The following is a 13,037-nucleotide window of genomic DNA, read 5'->3' on the forward strand; positions in this document are numbered from 1 at the left end:
TCACGAGAACACTGGAAAAATAGTTGTATCAGGTTATTTGTTGTAGCTTACTAAGGGGCATGTATGCACAATCCATGTTTAACGCCAAACCACGTTTACTTGTAGATATGGTTGCATTTAACATAATGTGTTTCATACGGGGTTTAAACGAACAGCTGATATTTCTCCGTTTAGACCGAGTATCTTCATACAGGCGGCCTTAATCTTACATTATTCATGTACATTGGTTACATTGTGTACGTTCTGTGTACAGAACGTACAGTTCTCTGTTCGTACGTTCTGTGTACAGTTCTCTGTTCCAGTTCCAATCGTAAATTGTTCCATCACGTGACTAGTGCAAAATGTTTCCATGGAACGCCATTTCAAAATCGTTGGTTCAAGCTTTTGGCGCGCACATATAAAGTTGATTTACACTAAAATGTGTCGTTTACTAGCTGTGTGAATGAAGAAAGACTGTTTTACAAACTTACCGTCAAGAAAAGTGTGCATTTGTTTTATTCCAATACTCTAAAATTTTCTATAGAGGAAAATTCATTTAATGAATGGTTATCAAACATAATATTGTTGGTTATGTATTCTATGGCTATGCTATGGTAAACAAACTATCAGCGCATGCGCAGAGAGGCAAGCAGACTACAATAATCAACCAATGAGAGCTCAGATAGTTGGAACTGTACCAGGTCGTACAATTTACCACGCTTCGACTGTGGGGCAGGATTTTGGAACTGGAACTGGTTTCTGGTACAGAATCTGTCAAAACTCATCCCATGGAACGCGGAACTTTTTACCTGGTAAATTGTGAATCGGACAATTATTTCACCCGTAAACCTGATGTAACCGTAACGTAAGAGTACCCTCAAATGCATCTCAACAAAAAAATGTACTGTATTTAAAATGAAATGGCTGCCTTGTAACAAGGTATTATTTTACCTGGTTTCAAGTCGATGTCTTGCGTTTTACATTCAAGTTTTGAATAGTAATAAATAAAATATTAAGGAATATGGTCAACACTCCTTGGTACATCAGAAATAATGATTTGTATAGAGATGTACGCATTCCATTTGTGTCCAGTGAGATAATTCGATTTGCCATGCGGCATGAGTCGAGACTCCATCATCATGTCAACCCTGAGGCAATCCAACTACTAAAGAACGAAGATATTACCAGGAGGCTGAAGAGAAGGAAACCTTTTGAACTGGTTTAAAATCAATTTCTGATAGTGTAAGCAGACTATATAATTTTTACTGCTCTTATAATCTCAGAATTACTTGGGTCATAAATGGATGAACTGAAGTTTTATAGTTTTTCATAGCCTAGTGTAAGATTTATAGTGAAATGAAAATTAATGGTTAGTTCTAATGTCAATCAACATAACATAAAAAACGTTTTGACTAGGATGTAAGTCTCCAATTTCATATTCAACATTTGAAATAGATTTTGATTTATTTGTTGTTTGGTTATTAGGTTGGTAGCACTGGGCTACCTTGTTGGTTTAAAGTATTTGGTGCTCTGTAATTTCTCTCGTTTACGTGCTAATTAGTGGAAAAGTTATCCTATAGAGTACAGTGATTGTAATTATTAGGTTGTGAAGTACCTGTTTCGTGAATCCATATTTCAAGCGTGGGCTGGGGTGAAAGCGTTTACTTCTGAAAGTGACCCGTACAACGAAGTTTTGACTCCATTTTGTGGTGGTTTTTGCTTGTTGTTTGTTTACGTGGGATAAATCGTGAGATTGAGGCCTTTTAGGGTGGATTTCAGTCGAGTATGATAACGCCGGTTGAAGCCGACTCGAACTGATTATCTATCTCTATAGAGCTGTCAGAGCTTCACTCGCGATCAGCTGATCTACCGCGTCTCATCACTATGGCAACGGCTGACGCTTTACTGTGAGCCAGGCAGTACCGTTACCGTTAACCTATCATTGCGAACTGCGCAAGTCTGCTATTTCGGCGGCAGTTTTTGAAAGCTACTTGCGGCTCCTATTCGTCTTAACGGCGGTATTGAAAATCTACGTTACACCTGTCTCAATTTGATTCTCTCTTCCTCTTCCTATATTCCTTTTCTTTTCAGGAGCTTCCTTATTTCCTGCTTTGACCGCTCTCTTAGCACATTCTCTTCCCTTATATTTTCCTTTTACCCTAGTAATGGAATTACTGTACTAGACATCAATCATTTTCAAAACAGGTAACTCTTTATAATTTTGATCTTTGCTTACTGGTTGGACTTCTACTGCAAGAAACTATCAAAGAAAATGGCAGATGACATTATTAAATTCAAAACTACAAAGGGCAAACCGGGAATTATTTACAAAAGCCAAAGTACCGTTGTTCTTTTCGCTCAATTGCTACCAATACTATCACATGGAGATGCCTTTATAAGGAGTGTTCGGCTTCTATTAAAACAAAAATTTCTTGTGATGGAACTGTGGAGGTATGTGGTGCGCACAAACATCATAATACAGACCCAGATCATGCTTCGCCACCTCTGCCTTCTCCAAATAGTTCTCATGTTAGTGATGCTACTGAACAGGAAAGTGTATTAGATCATCGTCCACCTCTGAAAGCCCTGCTCATGAATTCTTGGATGAAAAGTTGCTGCTTCTAGAGGAAGAAATGAACAGTTAAAAAGTCGACTTCGGGAGATGGAGGTGCAGCGGAATGCCGCCCTGAATCGGTCCATTGAGCTGGATCTCCAACGGTTGCAGCGTATTGATGCTGCAAGTGCCAAGGATGCAGAGACTGATGCTGATACCCACACCGCCAAAGCCCAGGACGGCACAATGACAAAACGGTTGTCTTCATTTATCAGTAAGGAATGGCTAAGTGATGACGATATAAGTGTTTATACTGAGTCATTGTTCTCTAGCTATAATGACCTAGTTGTGGTGGACCCGGTTGTGGTTGCACTCCTAATTAACGATGGTGACTATGCTCACTCTTTTTTCAATTCAGGTCTGTACGTCAACAAGAATGTTGCTTTCATACTTAATGACAATTATTGTTCTGTTGATTCAAATTCGAGGTGGAACGGCACACATTGGAGCCTGGTTATTTATGATTACGTTGACAAATCCTTCTATAATTTTGACTCGCTATCGAATTTTAATAAGCGAACACTGGATGCTCTAGTGGAAAGACTGAATCCCATTTTTGATACAAAAAAGGTGACTCATGTGACTTGCTTGCAGCAGACAAATTCATATGACTGTGAAATTTTTGTTCTCTTCCACCTCGAAAGCTATGTAAAATCTAGATCTGAAGATATGAATAGCTGCCTTGATAAGATTATTAAGTTTGATAATTTTGACACTAATATGTATAGATGGCATGTCCTGAAGATAATATGTAATTACTTGAAACCTCAAAATAGCTATTTATTTATTTATTTATTTATTTACATACAAAAGCTCACAGAATAAATCCATGAAGAGCCTTATTGACATCAACTAGTTTAGATACATAATATTTGATGCAAAATAAGAATGAAAATAAAATAAATTGTAAACACAATTTTTGAATACTAATAAGATAAGAAGAGGCGAAATGAAAAATAAAATAAACCAATGATAATAGAAAATGAAGAAGAATGAAATAAAAATTATAAGAAAAATAAAATAACAAATAAAATAGAGAATAGAGGAAAATAGGGCTTTAGAAGAGAGAAAAAAAAGGAGGGAGTTTAGTATAATTATTTATCAATCATGAGTTAGCTATAGAGCGATATGCTAGTTCACAGGATTTCTTAAAGGTTTTGAAACGGTCAGCAAACGGATCAATGCAGTGGCTTATTCTATTGTACAAACGTAAAGTTCTGTATATATAAGAATTGCAATGATGAGTCGTTCTGATAAATGGCATGTGGAACAGAATATTTGGTTTTGGTCTATTAAACGGGACATGAAGTTGCAACATACTTATAAATTCTGGCATGAATACTTGATTGTTTAGGATATTATATAATAGCAAGAGGGAACTGACAGATCTCCTTTCTTCCAATCTTTGAACATAAATATCAACCTTAGATTGTCTGTTGAAAAAGCTATCGGACAGAATGCGTTGAACTTTTTAAAATACCTTAAAAATTTATTCTGAATTTTTTCTAAATCAAGAATAGCGCTGCTGTGAAATGGAGCCCAAACTAAAGCAGCATATTCAAGTTTACTCCTCACTGTAGCATAGTACAATTTCAAAACAACGTCACATGCTGTAAAAGGCCTACAATTTCGAAATAAAAACCCTAGCGACCTATTAGCACCATTCATAACATGTGTTAGGTGTTCCTTAAACTCAAGAGTAGGGTCCATTATGACGCCCAGGTCCTTTATACGGATAACACAATCGAGGATTGCATTATTAATATTGTAATTGTAATGAAAGGATTTTTCTAACGTGTGAATATCATGTATTTTGTTTTTGATATATTTATTTCCAATCTATTTCTCAAACACCAGTCATGAATCGCATTCAGATCCCGCTGCAAGAGACAGCAATCCTCCAGACTAGAAATAGGTCTGAAAAGTTTTACATCGTCTGCAAAAAGCAAAATACTAGATTCTTTAATATGGTCAGGCAGATCATTCATGAGTAGGACGAACAACAGGGACCAAGGTTTGACCCCTGTGGAACCCCAGAAGAATTGGTAAAGTAAAGAGATCTGTGATTATTAAAAACCACATAAGACATCCTATCGGTTAGATAACTCTCAAAAATGCAATCAAACTATCAGACAGGCAAAACCATTTCAATTTTTTTCAACAGAATCCCAAAATCCACCGAATCAAAGGCTTTTTTGTAATCTAAATAGATAACATCCATACGACCATGCATGTCTAGCTGCGAAGAGACAGATTGGGTGAACTGCAACAGATTAGTTATAGTTTGAGCGCGATGGCATAAACCCATGTTGGAATGAGGAGATTGCGGTCTTACATGGTTGAAAACTTTGCTATATAAAATATATTCAAAGACCTTACTTGGAGAATTGAGGATAGTAATGGGACGAAAATTCGAGATTATATTCTTTCCACCAGTCTTATGAACAGGTGTCACCCTTGCAGCTTTCCATTTTTTAGGATATTTATTCAATCTCAAGGACAAATTGAAGATAAATTGTAAAGGTTGAATAAGAATATCTCTACAACCTTTTATAATGTATGCTGGTACACCGTCAGGCCCACAAGATCTAGTTGCTTTAAGTTTATTTATAGCTGATTTACTTCATTTTCAGAAATATATGAAACTTGTAATATGTCAAGATGAGGAGATGAGGAAATGCTGTCATATGATTCATTATCATTATTATGTTGGATGTTATTACGGTTGTTGCTGTTATTGTAAACAGATGAGAAATAATCAGCAAAAGCCTGCGGTACTTCCCGATCGGTATACCTGCACCCATTCCACTCAAAACACTTTGAGTCCGATCTAGACTCTTTTTTACTCGCAACATAGTTCCAGAAGTGTTTAACGTTTGAATTTATGTTGTTATTTTGTAGAGATTCTATATAATTTTGTTGTGCTATGTTGATTTCACTTTTTATTGCAGCTCTCAATTCCTTGAATTTGTTCAATAATATCCCGAAAACGATTTTTTCCGTGCACATTTCTTTTAATTTAATCATCTGGATAATGCTTCTAGTAACCCAACCGGATACTTCGATTTAATAATATTTTTATTTTGGGCACATGCGAATGCTATAATATGACACTCCCATAATATCAGTAAATGCCTCAGTGCCTTCCAAAATTAGTGTAACAAACAAAACCCCGCCTAGCAACTAGAAACAATTTTTCACAGACTTTGAGTAGTGAGCCTACTAAGAAGAGGAGGAGTCGGATAATTCAAAGCCTAGTCAACCCAATAAACAACCTCTTTCTTCCACAACACCCGCAACAAAAATATCAGCACCCAAAACAAAAATCAGGCTGTACATGGATAGTCAGGGCAGAAATGTTGTTAATAAACTAATTAATAAAAGTAATAATTCAGACATTAAAAGTATTCTAAAGCCTGGTGCTAGATTTCAGGATGTAACCAAAGAATCTATAACTGATTGTTCTAACCTTGGACCAAGAGATGTAGCTGTATTCGTAGTGGGGACAATTGATGTGTCTAGGAATGAAGCCAAGGAATTCATATCAACACTGCGTCGTAGGCTTCAAGAGATGAGGCATACAAGAGTTTTTGTCTTTGATGTCCCCTACAGATATGATCTTCCTAAATGGTCTTGTGTGAATGAAGCTATTACGTGGACAAATAAAGAGATTGATAAATAAGTAAGCATTTTAAAAATGTTACAATTTTCAAGTTGAGTGGGCTTGGAATCGAGTTTCATACACAGCATGGTCTGCACCTGAATTATTGGGGTAAAGAATATATTGTCAAGTGTATTTTAAATGAGCTGAATTATAATTCAGTTCCTAGCTGTAGGGAGCCGATAATTCTAAAAAACTAGGAGAGCTATCCGATGTTGAGTATGATCAATTTCGGATATCAGATAATGGGTGTAGATCTAAAGAAAATGATAATTCAACTTCAATATCATTGTGTGAAGATTTGAGCATTTTATCTCATATCTCCAGGCCTATCAATGACAATTCACGAGCAAACTTGAACACATACATAAGAAAAGAACTGTCATGTAAAAGGTATATCTCTATTGTTGGTTGGAACACTCAAGGATTTAATAGTAGTTATGATGAACTGACATGTTTGATAAAGGAGAGTTTATTCGATATAATATGTATAAGCGAGCATTGGTTAGTAAATACAGCTGAGGTTGAGTCTATAGGTATTCCTGGATATAAGATTGCAAGTTACTATTGTAGAGCCAATATGACTAGAGGAGGAACAATGATTATAGTTAAGAATTGTCTTGATACTATAAAATTAAATAAAATTAATGAGTTGTCTGTAGAGCAAGTTTGTGAAATATCAGCTATTGAGATTCCTATCCTTATGTAATATGTTTGTCCATATACAGACCTGACACTAATCTTGAATTGTTCTTCTCTGTGTTTGAGGATGTATTATGTTCGCTAAATTGTGGAAATAAGTCATTGATAGTGTCAGGAGACTTCAATATCAATATCAAAGAAAGCAATAGAATTACAAGGAGTTTACTGGCTCTGACTGAAGCCTTTAACTTACACCCTGTAACCTTTGAAATTACCAGGCCAGGAAGAGATAATAGTGGAACATGCATAGATAACATTTTCACAACAATTCAAGAGGAGAATCGCATCTCATCGGTTCTGCATACAGTCATGTCTGATCATGATGCAGTTGTGCTGAAAATTAACAATGATGGTCAAGTACCAAGCCCTGTTGCATCATATAGATTTCTTAGAGTAATAAATAGTTCCCACTGCCAACATTTCTGTCATTTATTGAATAACTTCAATTGGTTGCCAATTTATACTTTCAAACAATCACTGAAAAGGTAGAGATTTTTTTCCATCATTTCATGCAACAGGTTGAGGTAGCCTTCCCAAGTAGAAAAATAAAGTGCAAGGGACGCTTAAATGGTCAAATAAACAGATGGTATAATGCAGAGTTAAAGAAGCTTAGAACTCAGTGTCTGACATTGTATAGAACGTATAGAGATACTGGAATAGAGAGGTATAATGTAGAATACAAATATTATAAGAATAAATATAGAGCTGCAATACATAATACTAAGCTTGAATACAACAAAAATTTTATAGGTAGTTCTAATAATAAGGCTAAGGCGATGTGGGATATAATAAATAACTCTTTGAATAGGAAAGATAAGAAAGAGCCGGCAGGAAGAGATATATCTCCTGATATGTTCAATAATTTTTTTGTAAATAGACACAATATAAATTATAATGTCTCTGAGTGTAATAGTAGAAATGATGTGCCACTTTTTAATCATAATAGATGTATAAGTGAAAAATTAAGTGTTATAACACTTAATGCGGCAACCAAGCAGGTACAAACTCTAAGGGCCTGTTTCCGAGCTCGGGATTTAGGTAAGATCTAGTAAACAGATGGAGTCAGAAAATTGGCTTTCCGAAACGGGGCGTAGTCGCAGCAAAAGAAATCTTTATTTTCTCATTTCTATAATTGGAAACGTTTTTCCTTGACGAAATGAAACATTCCTAAATAATTCAAAATAGCTGAAACTACACTATTTTCTCTTTATTTCATGTTGTGTTCAATTTTCTAGTTTTTCAAAATTTAATTTAAACGTTCACTGCGACTACGCCCCCTTTCGGAAAACCAATTTTCTTATTCCAGCTGTTTAAGTCTGTAACTTAGCTAAATCACGAGCTCGGAAACCGATTCCCTAAGTATCGGTTACACAAAAGCCTGTTAAATTTTAATCGTGATCAATTTCAAGAGAACCAATCAGAGAAGCCTTCTTTTCACGATTGAAATTTAACCGGCTGTTGTGCAACCGGGCCATAAGAAATACTTGACTGGTTAATGCTGGTGTATTATCTTCTCACTTTTTGGATTCATCTAGGAAGGTCAATTACCAACTGTCACCAGGTCATTTTTGTTTATATCAATGTAACAACCTGCTCATTATTATAAATTTAAATGACAACGAATTCCAAGGTTTTTTATTTTACTGTAGGAATGTTACAAGGCTAGTGCCCAGTTTCACCAATCTCGGTCAAGACATTTGAACACGGTCAAGCCGGGTACCCACAATTTTTATTGCAAATTGTAATATAGTAATATTATATATATATATATATATTATATAATTTATAATTGATTGTAACTATTGCCATAGAAACATAATATGCTCTAGTGCACTCGTTGTAAAGTGTACCTGATTTGTCCATGTTCAAATTTCTTGACCGAGCTTGGTGACACTGAGCATAAAACTACTGTATATCACTTAGGAGATGAATTTTATGAAATGTTTTATTCATTTCACCAAATAGAAAGGGCTTGATGTCTGCATAAAATTCCAAGCTTACATCTTGGCAATTTATTGATTACATGAAATTACAGCAGGTACAACAGGCTGAAGCCCAAAGTCACTCATGAACTTCTTTATGGCAATAATTGAACTATTTTTAGAAATTTGTTCACACAATTGTACATTCGATAAGTTGTTTTTGCGTTTTAATATTTCATCCAGTACTCCTCAGGAAAATAAGTGATTGAAATAAAAGACGTTGATGTTGTCAATACCACTATATTACGGCTATATGAATACAGTATAGTGGTATTGACAACATCAACGCCTTTTTATTTCAATCATGGAGAATTACCAGAACATCTCTTACCATACAATCAATTAAATTTTAATAATACTTTCAACTAAGGTATAGCATAACAATGTATACATGTAAAAGTGTATAATTATTGTCAAATTTGAGCTTCTATGACTACAATTTGATAGACGATGTTGACAATGTGTTGTGTTTTTGCAGCTGACCATTGTGAGACAGAGAGATAAGCTGGAGATAGTAGTGAAGCATTTCCTGATGGAGGACAGAGGTACCGATGGCTCTTCGTCTTATGTTGACTTTCTCTGTCACATGCACAAAGAAATCAGATCGCTGCTCAGTTAACAATAAACTCATCCTTAATTTCACCACATGAACTGAGCCCTGGCAGAATAATCTGCCTCCAAGAAACTGAGTTGGATGTATTTGTAATTTATATTCATTGATTTTTATTATAGCTTAATTACTTTAGATTGGCTGATAGGGTTCTATACTGAAATTGAAACGCCTATGTTGTTGTAATACCATTTCTACAAGATGAGGAGTTTTCCAATTAACATCAATTACTTGAAATAGAATATCCATTCATGGAACAAATAGATTGAATTAGCTCTTTGTAGACTCTTCAAAAACTCAAATCGTTATTTCGGTTGTTCTGTAGTACTATTAACTATCCATTAACTATGATATAAAAATGAAGATTACAAAGTTCTTTATAAAATCTGTTATGTGGTAAGATTGAGTTGATTACAAACGAATTAGATGTTATACACCTAGTTTTGTAATCAAATTCTGTTCAAGTGAGTAGATTTATTGGACTTTTAGCCCATATTTAATTCAAATATTATAAATAATTGCTTTTTGAGTTTCATTTTGTCTGGTGCATCAGTTTTGTGTGTATACTCGATATTTTAAAAAGCTTGTTCTTTAGTTCGGGGTTACGAATTTAGTATGATTCCTGTATAGATGGATAGTGAAATTTAAAGTTCTCACTGCAATAATGTTTCTGTAACAAAAGGCATTCAAAATTGATCAATTTAAAATGAAACAAATAAATCAATGACTAAACATTATATTCAAGCAGTTTTCAATGACGAAATATTTAACTAGTAGTTTTTATACTTCTGGAATTGAACTTTGAATAGGTTGATGCATTTTAAAAAAGTCGAGTGTTGTGTATAATTTTAAGGGAACAATATCTATTTGAGTTATTATAATGTGGTGCTTGGTAAAAACTGGTTTTACTGAGGTATTTGTGTTTTACTAAATACAACATGATTTCCAAGTAAAAACTCTAAATTATGAATTTGTTGTATTTTTTGGATGTATGGCTGCTCAGTTGTTAATCTGTATCTAACTTAGTTGTAACGTTGATTTTAACTGTTGATATTGGATCATCTATATGCTATTTTAAGTAGTTGAATTTATTATTAAATATCATGTATAATATTATAATTTAGACAATTTTAACATCTGTCCAATTGTTAGCTTATAAATATTTATATCTGTAATTATCGATATCCGACCGATGATGAATGAGTTTCCCATCACAGACCGCCGCATAAAGGTAGGCGCACACAGATCGTCATCGGACGGATCGAACGATTAGATTTGATGCATTGTTTTCAATTGGAGTGCGCATACCTATAGGATGCGGATCCGCACCTATACGATGCGGATAGGTATGCGCACTCCAATTGAAAACAATGCATCAAATCTAATCGTCCGATCCGTCCTATGACGATCAGTGTGCGCCTACCTTAACAGTATACTATATTTTTTTCATCTTCATTGATTAATTAGAGAACAAGCATTAGATTTACATATTTTTACAGAAAGCATCAAGCTAGAGCTAATTTGACTAATCAAGAACCAAAATATTTACAGCTCTACATTCTAGATAGTATTGGGTATAAAAAAAACTTAAATATGCAAAATTTTATCATTCTCTTGTTCTAACATGTGGTGCATGTTGTAAGGGATTATTGTAATCATCATCATTCTTTAAAAATAGTTTAGTTTTAATTTTTTAAACTAAAACAGAAAATTCTGTTTTTTAGAAACAACTTTCTGAAAGTTAGTCAAGTAGGTAACATTCTTATCACCATACTAAGGTGTTGAATTATGAATGAGATTTCAATAAAGACAGATATCGAATAAAACTAAAATTTAAACATGATTCCCTCATTTCCAGTCGCTAAATCTTGTTTGCTCGACAAGAGAAAGAGCATTTTTTTATGTCTCCTTCATACACTTTATCATGCAATTAAATTTTGGGAATCTCATTGCGAGACTTGTTTTCAAAACAGAACATAAAACTAAAAAATTATGAATGAGGCTTTTGACACAACTTGATTGTCGATATGAGTTCGATTATAAACATCTTGTAAAACAATAAATACGATTTTAACATATTGTATTTGAATTCTGTGAAAATATTGTTGTTCTAAAAAAATGGAGTACCTTTACTCTTAATACAGATCTTAAACAAATTCAACGTGGAAATTATTTTCAGTCTCAGTAATTTGAACAACTTTCAAATAATTAGATTTGTGTTTTTAGGGAACAATATTCATCTTTGTTATCTCTTGAATTTCCCCAATATAGTTCTTCTATATACCAAGTATATAGATGTAAGATGATTAGTTACATGATGATGAAAATGTGATGCACGTAACTAAATTATTATTATTCTTATTTCACTCTCCATTGAGGGTAAAACGGTTCAACCAATGCTAATCACTGAAGATGAATGTATCTATTTTGTACATTTGTTTATTGTTTATTTATGATATTGAGAATTTATTTCTAATGTAGGCTATTTCAGTTTCATTGTTGTTTACTATCATGATTTATTTATCAGTGGTGTTATTTCAATGCTAAATTGTAATTATTTTATTCTATTTCAAACTTCACTCTTTGTGGTGTATCATAATAATTATATTTTAATAGTATTATTCCTTAGAAATCATTATGTATATAAATACTTTCTTATTAGATCATTTGTATCATTCATTATTCTTACAATCTCCTCTCTCAGGTACCTACTGTATTCTCATATACTGTAGGACTACTGTATAAGTAAATTGAAATCGATTCTCGATATAATCTCGAAAATAGTTAGTCAGTGCCAAGCCACATGAGGCGTTTTTTAGACGAGTCGGCAGGGCAGGAATCTCTCAGATTGGTTGATTGAGAGCTTTCTGTCCTGTTGGGTATAGCGCAAAACAGGGTCGACGACAAAGTGGGTCATTTGTCGGAAGGTTCAGGAATGAAAATCGACCGCATTTGTCGCCTCATGACACGTCAAACGTAGAGAGTGGTGTGGGCTTAACCGGTTTAGGACGCAGGTGCATGGGGATACACCTCTGATCCTCTGTGCCAATGTGGACAAATTCTATCAATGAATCACCTAATATCTGATCTGAGTGTCCACAACACTCCTATCATGGAGGGCTGACAGAAGTTCATGATGCTGGAGAAGAGGCGTCAGTGGCTCCAGAACTTACTTGATTCTATTAGTATTTAACATAATATTAAGTGTAAGATTATTTTTATAACCTTGGCCCATGAATGCATATATACACACAGAAGCAATGAATGTATGAATGGCGCGGACTTTTGTGACTTCCTTGCCACTCCCTATATAACATGGTACAAATCAAACACATTTTCAAAATCAGGACCTATCGACCCCCACCCGGATCCGCGATAGCCCCTAATATAAGCTTTTAAATGCTTTCAATAAATGGAATTATAATATCTAAAACTCAATAAAACTATCAATATCCTAATATCGATTTAAGTTCACTGAGAGTAAAGAGA

The 13,037-nt window shown here is 34.4% G+C and overlaps 1 protein-coding gene across 1 annotated transcript in view; it reads left to right on the forward strand.

Moving 5' to 3' along the window:
- The window catches only part of LOC111053885 (protein transport protein Sec24C), a 44,389-nt gene extending 33,861 nt beyond the window's left edge, over nt 1-10,528 (forward strand). The window contains exons 14-15 of the mRNA XM_039420261.1: nt 2,592-3,163; nt 9,417-10,528. Of these exons, the coding sequence (XP_039276195.1) occupies nt 2,592-3,163; nt 9,417-9,557 (713 nt within the window). The 3' untranslated portion in view covers nt 9,558-10,528. The remainder of the gene's footprint in view (nt 1-2,591; nt 3,164-9,416) is intronic.
- The last annotated feature ends 2,509 nt before the right edge of the window (nt 10,529-13,037 follow it).

Source organism: Nilaparvata lugens, chromosome 2 (assembly GCF_014356525.2).
Source record: "Nilaparvata lugens isolate BPH chromosome 2, ASM1435652v1, whole genome shotgun sequence".
Classification (NCBI taxonomy): domain Eukaryota; kingdom Metazoa; phylum Arthropoda; class Insecta; order Hemiptera; family Delphacidae; genus Nilaparvata; species Nilaparvata lugens.